The sequence below is a fragment of the Morone saxatilis genome, unplaced genomic scaffold (assembly GCF_004916995.1).
Source record: "Morone saxatilis isolate NCDOM2014 unplaced genomic scaffold, NCSU_SB_2.0 Contig21, whole genome shotgun sequence".
Taxonomy (NCBI): Eukaryota; Metazoa; Chordata; class Actinopteri; family Moronidae; genus Morone; species Morone saxatilis.
The window spans coordinates 14,152,724-14,167,811 of record NW_023339774.1 but is presented as its reverse complement, the minus strand read 5'-3'; the positions used below and the strand labels follow the sequence as shown (position 1 = coordinate 14,167,811).

Sequence of the window (15,088 nt, the reverse complement as noted above, 5' to 3'; positions counted from 1 at the left end):
TGGCTAAATCATTATAAGGAGTCCTTGAGGGCTTTGAAGGAAAAGACTTGAAGGAAAGCTTTGGATTATGCTGTTATAAAGCACTATGCTGTACCATTTATCCAAATTGCATACTTTTAAATAAAAAAAAACAACATTTTATAGGGTGATAATTGCACTGTTGGGCCATAAAACTCTTAAATCTCTTAAACAAACCTTTAGTGCTATTCACTTAATTGCAGTACATTACACAGAAGCTTGATGTGTGAAAAAAAAGAGCTCTTATAGTGGATTTTTTACTTTCACCTCTAATGTGTTTCTTGGTTTGTTTTGATTGTAATCAAGACAATATGCATGAGTTTTAAAAGTTGCTTAGTGTTAGTGTAGATGTCACCAGTAGTATTAGGAAGAGTAGAGGAGAAGAGGACACATTAACTTTTCATATTCTTCAACAGAAAAATTATTGATTTCTACAATGCTTAGAAATATTGCAACAAAAATAAAATGTTTAATTGGGTATAATGAATCCAACTTTTGCAGATGTAGAATATTTGACTTATTACAATAACAATTAACTGATTCAGAAAGTTAATCTCATCAAAGTTGAGGTTGTAGAATTACTTTATTTATATTGTATTATTGCTTTACATTATTTTGTCTATTCTGTTTCTATTTCATTCATCCAGGACTAAAAAGACATGTTTTAGTAACATTCAATTGCAATATAAAAAACACAGAAAGAGCAGATAAAGTATTCTAAAAAAATTTTAGAAGAAAGAAAAAAGAGTGTGCATGTGTCTTTTTGCAGTTACGTACATTTGTTAGTTAAATTCATTGTATTTATGTGCAGATATTGAACAGAACTCAGATTTCAGTTAGAGCAGGCTTTTAAGGTTACATTATTGAGATGATGGAGCCTTTTGTTTGTGCTTGAGCCAATAGAGCTTCTGCTGCACATATAGTCACACACTTACTGTAATTGGGCTCATCATTCATATACTAAAGTATGTATCATTAAATATATCTAAATTCAATTTAAATCTAATTCTGAGGAAATGCTTTTAAAACTATCAGTCAGTAATTAGGAAATAGCATTTTCACTCTGTCTATATAATAAGAAGAATTAGTTTTGTGCTCATCCCAGCAGTGTGGATAGTGTAGACTGGTCTACTTATACCATCTCAATGTGTACATCCGTATGTATGCATACTCTCACTTTTTAGGTAAAAGTGCATGTATGTTTGATCGTGGTGGGAGTGGTTGAGATTGTGCTCAATGGAAATGGAAAGCATTTCTGTGATTGATAGAGCAGATGATGAAAATCACAGCTTCAGTTTAAATTTGCATTAAAATGATACCTCCTTATAAATGAACCAACATATCAGAAATGCTCTTCATGCTGTGCCTTTCCCGGGAGAAAATATCCTGAATTACATGTATGAGCCACTTGTTTTATAACGATAACAATATAAAAATTTGTATGCAACTCTCAGAAAACTTTACTACACAACCAAACCTACTTACATGCATGCTAATCACTGACTTTCATTTCCTCGATATGCTAGGTATTAGCTACTGACTCAATAAGAGTGTGCCTTCCTTTGCATTTCTATCTTAGACAGCTGAAGAAAACCTGGTGTTTTCATCCTCAGGGCAAGGAATATTTGTTTTTTCTGTAACCTTCAGAGTAGCAGAGATGCCTGTAATGTCTGTCTGTGAAAAGGTTTTCTTGATGTGTGTCTCCTTAGGTACAGAAGCAAACATCATGAACATCCACACAAATATTTTACGGAATCTTTCTAATATTTACACAGTGAAGTACATCTTCAAGTGCAGTTGAAAACAACAAGGGCATAATGAGCAAGTTGTACTGTTGGTTTATATAATCTCTTGTTGGTTTTTGTACTTTTTTCTAAAGGTTCAAGTTGGAACATTATTCAGAAAAAAAAGAACTAGCAAGCAATTGTAATGAAAACATAACATGCACTGGTCAGTCCATTCAAAAAATTTGTAATGTTTAAATCAGAGTGAATAAATAACCTGGAAATTAAACATGTGTGTTATTGTGCTTTATAGTCTTAAAATTAACTTCAATGTGAATTTTCAGATCTGGGAGCTCAGAAATGCTTTATAAATTATTAAAGTACTCCAGTTATTATTGTCTTAATTATTATCTAAGACCGCAGTGTGCACTACCAGATGTGTCTACCAGTGTATTGTTTTCCCAAAAATGCATTTGATGAGATGGAGTCAAGATAATTATTGTGTTACCAAACTGCAATTAATAGTGTTTTACTTCTATTGTTGAAAACCGGGCTGAAAGTAATTTTGGTGTAAGCAGTTGTTTTTCTTATGATTGTCAGGGAATTTGCACGTTGGAAGGTGAGGAATACAGCGATCGAGAGAAGGGACCTGATCCGGAACCCGGTGCCGCTCATGCCTGAGTTCCAGCGCAGCGTACGCTTGCTGGGCCGCAGACCCACCACTCAGCAGTTCATTGACACCATCATTAAGAAATATGGAACCCACATTCTCATCTCAGCCACCCTGGGAGGTAAGAGAGGTTCACTGGTTTCATTTGCTCACTTCCATGCTTGATTAACAGTTTTTGCACACTGTTTTAAATGCTTTTTACACATGGTTTATGGTTTGTTTACATGCTTCATGTCAGTGAAATTACTTTATGGGTAAGGTTGGGGGGGCTCCGTTCAGAAAGATAATTTCTTGGGCTGCAAATAAGACTTGAGTTAGTCATTTTATACATTATTATTTAAAAACACAGATTTTTATATGAATATTAATTCCATATAGTACCTGCAGCATCTATAAAAACACGACAAAACACTTTCACCAGTTTATATAGGACCATTCAATGACCCCATATGATTTTACTGTGAAACTGCAACACCATGGTGTCTAGGATTATTCATCTGCCTGTTTGCAACAACGTCAAAACAGCTCAGTGAAGCAGTTTGAGGTCAAGTTGTTCTCCTGGGTGTTGAAAAACTCTCCCACAGCAAAACTGCAGCTACATCACAAGAGGGCAGGACAAAGCAGACTGTGTACTTTGTCACAAACCAACTGAATTACTTTCTTCCACAGCGAGATTAGGGCACCTTAAAGTGACCACAGTGAAAGACCAGTCGACTTACTGAACCATTTTGTTAGACATATTTGTGTCAGAGCAGCAGTTGCAGATGTAAGGTAATAAGAATGAAGAAACAGAACAGCACTGATGCATGAGTAGCAGCTTCCAATCCATTTCTTTGATGACAATGTGTGCTTAAACATTTAGCATTTGGACAAATAACCCAAAGATTTAAGAGTCCATGAAAGTCAAAATTTAAATCAGGCACTAATTGTTATTGGTTAGTTAGTATGATGAGGCTGTATGAGAAGTAAATGTAAACCCATACCTACATTTAAATATATAGCAATGATTATATTCAGGTATGTGGATTTGTCAGTTGTCCAGGGTTGGTGCACAGGATCCACTTGAGACTGACTGGAGAGAAGTATCACTCTATTCTGAACAGGTATTCCATCTTGTCTGGCTTAAGTGGATTTTCCAGCGGGACACCACTTGGTGCAAAACTTGCATCAAAGCTATGACAGGACTATCTTATATCCACAGTCACCAAACTCCATCCCCACTGAACACATGGGTACATTTGATAAGTGAAAAGGCAAAACATATTGTAACATCATAAGAAATAATGTGAATTCTCACAATCTCCAATAATGTGCACTTAAGGTGTGGCTGCCAGCTTGAAGCTGTCAAATACATTGCAGAGAACTCTTTCAATGAATAGTTTATGAGACGTGATTAGTATGTATCACGTTATACCTACATAATACCTTATGCATGTGGGAGATACAGTACATAAATCAACCAAAAGTGAAGTTAAGTGAGAGAGTGAGAATGAAGATTAAGAAAAACAGTATTATACTGGAAGTTTAAACATTAAAATATAGGTTTAACTTTGTAGTAGCCAATAGGTATTTCAGCTCCTGGCTGTCCTTAGGCTGGCAGTCAAAAAGCAAAATTGACATGTTCCCACAGGCAATATGAAGGGTTTGCAAGCCTTTAAAACTCCCAACATTAGTTTTCAGTTGTCTGTTGACCTCAAGCCAGAACTTAAATACTATTTTACACAGCCTTGTTTACTGCCCCACGCAACATTACATGCAAATAAGAACATAATGTAATCAGTAGTTTTACTTTTTACATCTACACAATGTGCTTTTTCCATACTGGGTAGATGGACCAAATGTGATAATGACATGCTAATTGCAGGAGACTTGCTAAGAACATCTTCTGAAACAGCTGCCTAAATGCACAAGGATCTGACAACACAGCTTCAATTTCATTCACAACACCCCAAGACCATACGTATGGTAATTGCATTTTTATGCACATGCAACATTAACCTGAAGATAATCTTTTTCGTAAGTAGTTGTACTCATGGACCTTTCAGGTAAGTAGGGGAGGGTAATTATCATACGTATTGCCCTAATGTATCTACAAGCACTGACTTATTTAAGACACACTTTAGGTGCATATTTTAGGTAGCCTATTTCAGAGAAGAAGTGCTTTTTTGATTGTTATTTTATAAAATCATTTTTATTATTTTTGCAATAATAAACCATCTCCCCAAAACCCTGCAATTGTGAGCAAATATATTTTTAAACTCACATTAATTTCCCAATTCCAAAAGCTCACGGAAAGAGGAATAAATGCCTCTAAAGGACGATTTCAGTTTTTGGATGTGCTTCCCAAAATAAAAGTTAAGCACCCCTTCTGTCCAAGTCTATATATAAATAGCTTCTCCCTTGAATTTCTTATCTTATCGCAAGCTCTGAGGGACGCATGAAGGCAGCTAACTGTGATTACTTTGCCAATTGCATTTCAAAGATATAATTAGTAAGATAATCTGCTCTTTTACTCAGACACTGCATTATATAATTGTATGCATGAAACATTGCCAGGTAGTCGCTGCAATTGTGTAAAATGTTGCACAATGTCACTTTGTAATCTCAGAATCAAATGCCTTAGAGAAATATTTGTGACACTTTTGTCATGTTTTTCCACTCCTTAATAATGCTATACAGATATACTTTGATCTTTGAACTTAACACATGCTAACCTGGTTTAATTGGGGAGTATTTGTTTCATTATATCATTTTAAAATGTTGCAGTCCACTTAATGTCAAACAGGCTTTAATAATTTAGTTAAATTGTGCAGAGGAATATCAGGTGTGAACAGTTAGAGTTGCAATATCGTATACACCACTCTGTAAGGTGATTCATGCTGGAACACTAATTCTGGAAATTGGAAATACAATATTGGACCGAAACATTATATGGTAAAATGTAATTAAGTGTGTCTAAGCTAGTAAGAATGCCACTGCCACTGATGCACCAGGTGGCTAAAATTGGACAGTTGAAAAAAACATTGTCACAGAAATAATTGCAGTATCATTTTCAACCACAGCATCCTGCTTAATCCCATTTTATTGCATCACCTTATATGTTTCCTCTTCACATGTCGTGCCTTTCATTATTTTTTGAACCTCTGGCTCATATTCTGTACCTCTGAATTATCCCCGTGGTATCTTTAACCTTTGTTTCAAGTTATGGGTCAGCACACTCTTATCTCAATCTTGAGATTGCCCATTAAAGACCACAGTTATATGAACCAATAAATGTGCACACCAAACTAGTGATAAAGTAAGAAGGAGAGGCTAATTCTCTCTTTATCCACCTACACTTTCTGGTTTCAAGAGTCATTATACAACTGAGAGGAAAGAAGTGAATTCTCCTTCTCACAGGCAACTTAAAGTGGTTAAGTCTAAAGAGCCTATTAGAGGTCCTCCTCCTTTGAACTGAATAGAAATGGTTACAATGCATGAGCAGTGAAGCAGAGTTATGTTACCTAGCATGTTTGCTTTCTTTCTTCATGAGCGTACTGGTTGTGCAGGGCGTCAAACAGCTATTATCTTTATATTGCAACATTTCATTTAGTTTAGTCTTGATAAATGATTGAAACCTAAGTGACAAATACACAGTCCCACATTTCGTTTGAGAAAACATCCCATATGAGTCTTATGCAGGTGTTTTCTGATCTGGTAAGCTTACAGTTAAAGGTACTGTGTGGAGTACCTGACCACTAGTAGTGCTATGGAGCAATAAAGTGGGCTCAATGATTGTGCAGATGCACATATGATGATATATAGTCCTGGCACCAGTAATCCACTGACCAACATTTGTACGGGGCTTTTTAGGGCTACTATTACGTGTAGCTATTATAGTAAAGTAAAAGGGACGGGCAGTGGTATATATTAACTGTCCTTTTATTCCGAAAGTTGTAAAAAAAAGCAAGGGAAGAACATATAATAAAGCCTTGGTGGGCAGGAGTGAATAAACACAGTTATAGAGTAAGGGATACAAGAAGTAAAGTACAAGTGTCCGCAACAAGCCAGGAATCATTTCATTGGTCAACACTACAGCTGGCATTCTTTTGGATGGGGGATTTTGACAGGGTTATTGCACAAAAAATCTGAGAGCAGAGAGAAAATCTGAGAGTGAACCTTTCATGAGCGTGCAGAAGCAACCTAAGTGTGAGGAGAAGGGTTGAAGCTAGGACGAAGGGAACAACATCTGAGGGCAAGCATACAGTTCGAGCAGAAGCAGATCAAATCTAAAAAAAAAAAAAGCCCCATACATTTGGTGGTAGTAACAGGCAAAGAAGCATATCAATGCACCCGCAAAGGCAGTGAAGAATAAGACTGCAAGCTAGCAATCAGTGATAGAAGACGAAAGGAAATGCACTAAACATGTTTTGTTAGGCCTCAAACATGCATATATTGTGTTTCTGATGAGCAATAAGACGACTTGGTTTCGGGGAAGAACATGGTTAAGGCTTGGGGTAAGATGGTAGAGAGTACCACAGTCTCCTGTTTTGATGTCACATATTTTTTTATGTGCAGCCATCCTCCGTTTCCTTTTCGTCAAGTAAATGTGCAACAGTAAAAGAAGAGTTCATTTGCAAAAAGCCATCAAAATAAATCATAAAATAATCAAAAATGATTAAACCAATACTATTGATTGATATTCCCTGGAGGGCACAAAAAACTACACGAGTGAGGAAAATAAATCAAAACTGTGTTTTTGCAGATAAACACTACTGCCATTGCCATTGCCAGATACCGTTTGAACAACTGACCAGTGCTGTTTGTCAGTTAATCCATTATGTAACCCCGTTCTTCATCCCCTTTTTAAAACCAAAGCCCTATGTTTAGTACAGTATTACTTCTGGATTCTACAAATAAAGTGTGACCTTTTTTTTTATTTATTTATTTATTTGTTTATATTTTATTGTCCCTTGGCTTCTTTTCATGGCACAAACAATGGTGCCTGTGGTGCCTGGAAGCACTGGGCACCAACACCCAGAGCTTAGAGAACAAAAAAGGTTTTTGACAATACCCTTTGTTTTTGTCTAGATTTATGGTGAGACTCTTTACTGAATATAAAGGCTTATATATTTTGTGATGCCTGTGGAGAAGTACTGGCCCAGGGTGCAGCGAGACAATGGCTCACTAATTGTGCTGTGGTTGTTGCACTTTAAAAGATTAATCAGATTTTATAGGTTCAAAGAATGTTTAAAGAGCTGAACATGATTAAATCGGATCTATTTAAAAATGTCATAATAATAATAATAATAATGAACAAAATAAGGACCATATTAATTCAAATCTTCAGTTCTTAGAGTTAGCAAATGTGTGGAAATATGGTACTGTGGTAATGTCAGCGTAAGCTCCATTCTAATAAGCATTTAAGAGAGGAGGACTGTCAGTTAATTTCGTTTAACACTACTGACTGACAGCATCTGCTGAAGATGTTTGCGGAAATAATTAACAATTGCTTTTTTTCCTGTCTGAACATTTCAACTAGTTCATACCACCTCAAGCTGAGTTTCTGGCATATGTGGAAGCTGTAAAGGAGGCATCAAGGCATGTGTATTTTGAAGTGCAACATATGATCCGACTGCATCCTGGGTGCACACTGCGCGTGGGAGACTTGAAGTTTAAACAGAACAAATACATTTCACTCTTCCCAACAAAAGACACGACTGCTGTGAGTCAATGCTCCAGGATTTAACTGATGTACTGAAGCTGAAACTGGAAAACACATCAAAACAGTTTGACATAGATACTTAACATATTCAGTTTGCCTGCAGCCACTAAGAACAATGCTGTAGGTGCAGCATGTTTACTGACAGTAGAATCCAAACATGTCAATGTGGCCAAGGCTGTGTATAAATGCTAGAGGAAGGTGTTGCTATCAGAAAAAGCGTGAAGGACAGATTTGCATTTTACTAAAGCTGTGAGGGACATATTTCAACACATCTGTCATCCCCACTCCCTCATATGTTTGAAATCAGTTTTTCCACTTTAAATGAGAAATTTGCTGTTTCACAGTGAATTCTGTTGGTGTTTGTACAGAGAGGTCTAGAGCGTTTGAGTCGAGAGAGAGAAGAGATGCATATGTTTATGAAAGCGTGGGAAGACAAACAAGCAATTGAATTCCCTTTAACTACATTTTTGAAAAGGTCATTGTCCTGCCGATTGGGCTAAAAGAAAAAAAAAAATACACCTCTTAAAGTGATACTACTACTACTACTACTAAACCTTTTGCTGAACAGCAACCACTGTGGCTACAAGTTGCAAAAATGAGACAGTGGTGACTGCTAATGCATACACATTAAAAAATCAAGGTACAGGAATAGACCTAAAGGGTGCAAGCACTGTAGCTCTGAACATGGTACATTTTTATATCCTCTTTTCTGTACCTCTAAAACAGAATTTATGTACCCCTAGTGACAAAAACTTACCTTTATGTCCTGGCACCCACTGGAAAGGTACAGACTCTCTTGCAGGAACGCACTGCACATTCATACCTGGAAGTACACGCACAGTACAGACACGGCGGGTGGCGTTATGGGCCTTGCTCAAGGGCACTTCAATGGGGGTAATGAAGGAGGGGCAAGTGCAGCTTCTTCACTTTGCCCATCGAGATTTATCCTGCCAGTTCTGGGGACTGAACCGAAAACCTTATATATACAGAAAAACGAGGTTCCCAAGTAGGAATGCAAAGGATGAGAAAATAGATTGACAATAAAACTTAAATACATTAAAACTGGGAGTAATGGTAATGGCTAGTTGAAGCATTTAATTCTGCTACACTGACAATTAGCTACTTGATTAAATGAAAAAAAATCACTCAAATAGATCCATTGTGAACTGAATGCATGCTGAAGAAGGGTGTCTTGCCTGAGACGTCTGTCTGACAGAATTAAAAAAAGTTTAAGTGCTGTCCTAGTTCTTTGCTCATGAAATTATTCCCATGCCACACAGACCAATAATTAAATATAAGTTTAATAGTAGCCTATTTTATTTCAATAAACAAAACTCTATTTTTGATAGAAATCTATTCTATCAAGATTTTGTGATGACTGATTTGCTGTAACATTTTCCTGCACCTTAAGGTTGTTGTCAGCCATGATTCTGTACCTTTAAAATTAAATAAATGTCCACAGTTATCATCTTAAGGACCTTTTTCATACATTACAGGGTATTTTTCTGACAAATGTACCTTTGGGTACAGACATGATATCACTATTTTTATGTTTGAACTGTAACAGTAGCACAAGTCAGCTTCATAGAAAAATCAACCTCCCCATTAACCACCATAAGCTTCTGGTCATACCAGCTCAAGAAATGTTGTATGGGAATAGCTCCTGAGTGATGAGCTACCAAATAAAGATCTCACAGGTAGGAGGGACTGTATCTTAGCTCTGAAGTCTCATTTGCCCTCCTACTCTCTAGTGAATACACAACCTATATGACTGGATCAGACACCTTTTCAGGGCAGCAGTCTTACACGTTCAGCACTGAAAAGGAAGAAGTCGTTTATTATAATGACTTGTGGTCACTGAAGCCTGAGGCTAGAGTTCATATGCAGAACACTGGCTGTGCCCTGTGTTGTAGTGGAAGACTACCCGGTGAAGTCTTAACTACATTTGCCACATCATACTTTTTGTAGATGTTGTTCTACTGCCAACAAAAAGTACAGGGCATAATTGTGCATGGAGAGCCTGGCTATCTCAAAGCAGCATCCCCACTTTCAGATCTCTAGCATGAAGCAGGGACAATCTAGTTATAGTTGAGTACATAGGCAGAGATAGGACATAAGGCATGGGGAAGCTAAATAATTATGACGATTGGTGGTTATGATCATTCATAAACCTAGTCAGCTGTGAACATTTGACTTTGTTACAATCACATTCCATATATCATTCTTCTCACAAATTAACATTAACTTATCCAGAGCTCACAGAGGGTCACAGTAATACATGTGTGGATGTTGTGGATGTCTAGGATCTCAACCTAATTATATTCTAACAACACATATAGCCTACATAATTTATAGGGAGTTTAAAATGAAAATATTCAGAGCTTTTTCTACCACCACAACAAGTATCTAGCACACAGTACACAAGGCACAATATGAGAGTGCAAGCCCATAACGTTATAGCAGGAACTGACCAGACCAGGGTGGGCCAAGGCAAATTTCACACAGAGACTACCCAAAAAAAAACACTGTACATTTTCAATTATCCTAAAACAACACGTTAGTCTACCCAGACCACATCAGCAGCAGATCAAATATGCAACTTTTTTTTAAACATGTTTTTTTGGGCTTTAATTGATAGAGACAGCTGAAGGTAGACAGGAAAGGGGGGCAAAGAGAGGGGATAACACGCAGCAAAGGGCCGCAGGTCGGACTCAAACTCTGGGCCGCTGCATCAGGGACTCAGCCTCGGTACATGGGTCACCAGCGCTACCAACTGAACTAACCGGGCGCCCAAAAATGCAACTTAAAAGAGAAAGAGCATGAAACAGCATAGGCCACACAAAACATAACAAAGTCAGCACAGTTTCCAAATCAACCAGATTATTAAATATATATTTAAACTCACTATTGACGCTGTCAAAGCAGCACAATGTGCTGGTTGTTGTTTAAAGAAGTTATCCAACACCTGAGGATGTTTGAAAATCCATCCATAACTTCCCAAATTAACGAAATGGGAAAGGTGTGACGTGTGATAGAGAAGCTTCCCCACTGATCTCTGGATAGTGACAGCCCATTAGCCTATGTTGAATACCATTATGTGGGTACTAAATGGTGGACCTGCTACTGAACTCAGTGTGATCCTGACAGTACTATAGCTATGTGAGGGAGATGGTGAAGTGACTTATTTTTTCCAGTGGTCATTTTGGGGAACCGAAGCTTTCCCTAGCCTCTTAATAGCACTGCCTGTGGTTGAGTAGAAAATTGGTTCAATTCATTCCTCTGCTTATTTGAATGTACTGTGTGTATGCATTTATTATGCATTTCATTAAGGTCTATCCACCTGTTTTCAAGCAGAAATGATTACAGAAATCAGTGGCCATTTATTTATTATGTTTATCACATTAGAGTTTGTAGTTTCCATATATTATAGTTGGGTTTAACTGCTGTCAACTGTGGTCTGTTGTGAAATATAAGTTGTGGTGGGCTTCAGACAATATTTACAATATTATATACAAAACAATATTATAAACAATATTTTATATATAAATTATATACAAACATTTATAATATATGCAGAAAAATAGCTAATTATTATGATGAGGTCTGTTTCCCAGATTTCCCTGAAAAACACAATTTGAATGCTTAAAAGAATTAAGCAGGGTAAGTCCTAATGTGTGTGTGTTTGTCTGTATCTTATGTAGCCTACTCTGCGAATCTATATGGTTTGTGAAAATGTTAGGGTTAGGGTTCTCTTTAAAAAAAGAGAACAACAAAAACATCCATTAGCTTCTTTCCTCTACACTGCAGAAAGCAGTATAGTTTGTTGTTCTCCATAAAATGACCCACACATGTGCCATTAACACCAAATGGAGCACTCCCAGCCATTCCATTACTTTAAAACCATAATTGAACTCGTAACCCTCATCACCGCTCACATGCAAGCAAAAGAAAAAAACAAAACAATGAACATATGTAGTAGATGTGCATTTACTTTCACACACTCTCACGGATTTTGAAGTGAAACAGTACGTTGTTTTTAAATACCTCTCAGCTGTAAACACATAAGCTCTGCATGAGCTGATTAATTCTGGCAGTGTGCCAGTGAGGTGCCCCTGTAATAATGTAACACAATGTATTACTTACAGAAAGGTGCACACAGATGAATTTTTTAAAGCCTCGGAGGTAATGATTTTGCCTGACCAGCAGCAATAACCACAAAATATTTATGTACGGAAGATCTCCTTTATGCCACACTAAGTTGCAATAGATATAAAAAAGGGCATATCAGTGGCTTAATGTGGGACCATTATTCTTGTGCAGTAGTGTAAGTCAAGTGTGTGTAAGTAACTTTGCTAACCCCCGAGGGAGAGAGAGCATGGTAGCATCAGAGAATGGGGCCTCGTCCCCTCAGTGATTGTACTCTAACCAGGCATGAGACATCGACCCTGACTGCCACCCACCCCTAGTCACGGTCACCACAAGTTAAGTGACCAACTCCAATGCATCGCTGGGGGCCAAATAACCATTCACATCACTAGAAACCTGAACATATGTGACATGCTCTTGAGCGAGTTCCCGGCATATGGTTTGCCATTTGAACAGTAATCTTCGAAGGCAAGTTTGTGTGAGCTCGTGGAAATGAATTGGTGTTTGCTTGTTTGCTTTTTGTGCGTCTGTTTCTGCTTGTAGGAGTAAAAGATGGAAAAATATGATGTGTATAGAATGAGCAGCTCAACCCTTCATCGTGTGTCAACAAACAAACGTATGACATGCAAATCAGGGAGATTGTCTGGTGCTCTGTAAATATTTGGCCCTGTTACTGCTCTAAGCGTTCACATTCTTCCCCTTTGTGGTGTATAGACACTTACTGAAAGGTCAGTGGCTTCCATTTAAATACAATCCCCCCTGTCTTCCCGTGGGCAATCAAACTTGACATACATACATACATACATAGACACATATGGTAAAGGTTGAAGATGTTTTGGGTATTAATTTCTTACCTCTCCAATTTTAATTCTGGGCATAGGACTGCATTTATGGAGAGCGATTAGAGACATGCTGATTTTCTTGTGTGCATAATCAGTTTTATACTCACAGTAGTTGTGACCCTATTACAGTGGTGGTGGTTTTAAATTCACATCACATTACAGGTGGGAACTCTTTACCTCAGAAAATGAGTAAGGATTTCATGTTGACCTACATTTGCATTTGCAACTATCCCCAGAATGACACCACCACCAAAAACAACAATGCCTCATCACGAGTGTTTGGCTTAATTCTTGTAGATAGTTATATCAGCAGGATACCAACCAAATTCTTGGATCAGATGAGAAACATCTCAATTCTTTTTCATAGTGGAGAGCTCATTGTGTTGTGTGCAGATTGTTGTTGATTTAAGAGACAACAACTTATATCTAAGGTATTAGATCTACGTGGTTTAAAAGCATTGTTGAAAAGAATAGAGAGAAAAACGGACCCTGTCTGTCTTAAGTAGGAGAAATAGAAAGGAATGGTTAACACCTCTCCAGGCAGTGTGTTACAATCAGCACAGGGTCAGTAATTTGATTTAACCATGCATGCACATAAGTAAATTTTGTCATCCACATGAACTAAAAAACAAAAACAAAGCAGTCCTACTGTACAAATAAACAGGTAAAATCCACATGGTTTTAACACCACCACTACTACTACTGCAGCAGCTCCTGTACTTATCTCTACTTTTCAAATTTTCTTTGCACTAATTAAATCTCTGCAATCGGTAAAGTTATTTTCTATTTGTGTGTGTTTATATTAAATTTGTCTTTTCCCTTCCTGGGCTAGCTGAGTGGAAAAAAAAGATACCGGATGTGTTATATTTGTTCTTCACAGGATACCATTCCTGTGGTATTGGGGTAAAAATTCTATATCACTAGACCTCTCTTGAAAATAATGCTATCCCAATAAGGGTAAATCCGGGGACATTTCTGGGGATGGTGCCAGCTGGGGATAAAGCAGCAAATACTGAGACTGTTCCTGGAAAACTGGGGCATCTGGTTTCTCAAGCTAAAACTGCTTGCCTTGGTATTCAGACCTATGACTTATCTCTCTTGTTAAGAGCTCTATTGGCAGCTGAGATAAACCTGGATTGGACAATTCTAACAAATGAAGATATCTTGAGTATACTCACATTATTTATTCAGTGCACCTTAAATTAAAGTAATTTCTTTACCCCTACTTTAAATACTTGACTCACTATTTTTCTTTAACACTGTACTTACACCGTGCATCCTACTTTTTTCTCCCAAAACATCCAAGGCATTAAGTATATGTATAATCCTAAACATATTTCCATTTTCTTGTGCTACCTGTAGGAGAGGAGGCACTGACTATGTACCTGGCCAAAAACAAGCTGGACAGGAAGCTTGCCAATGCTACTCAGAACGTTGAAGCCCTTCATCAACTGGCCTCGTCCTACTTTATTGACCGCGACGGCACGATGAGGAAGCTGCATGAGATCCAGATTTCCACCAATGCCATCAAGGTTGGTGCATATTGAACACGCACACACACACACACACACACACACACACGTTTATTGAATTATGTCAACATTGCTGTGCAATGAGACATGGTTGCTCTACCTGAGGAATAATATTTCTTCTCAGATGCAGCGTTGTCATGAACCCACCCTTAGCTCATGACAAAGAAGGGAGACCACACAGACAATTTAACTGTTTCAAGCAAAATACATTTTATTAACCAATATTCACACAAAATCTATATGTATGTCAGTATTTGTCAGTAATGTAGTGAGTGTGTGGGTGGACATGGGTGAAGTGTGGAAAAAGGTAATGCATGCATCAAAACCAAAGACAGCATCAAACCAAGGACCTGCTGGCTGGAATGAGAGAGCGAGACACACTGATCAACCACTTTTAAAGCCCAGCAATCAGGATAAATCAGGTGTAGTCCATCCCATGGCCACACCCTCTG

General features: G+C 37.7%; 1 protein-coding gene across 1 annotated transcript in view; it reads left to right on the top strand.

Annotated features, from left to right (window-relative positions):
- brinp1 (bone morphogenetic protein/retinoic acid inducible neural-specific 1) overlaps positions 1-15,088 on the top strand; it is a 104,613-nt gene that overhangs the window by 45,603 nt on the left and 43,922 nt on the right. Inside the window, exons 3-4 of the mRNA XM_035667392.1 lie at positions 2,343-2,533; positions 14,467-14,636. Coding sequence (XP_035523285.1) covers positions 2,343-2,533; positions 14,467-14,636 — 361 coding nt within the window. The remainder of the gene's footprint in view (positions 1-2,342; positions 2,534-14,466; positions 14,637-15,088) is intronic.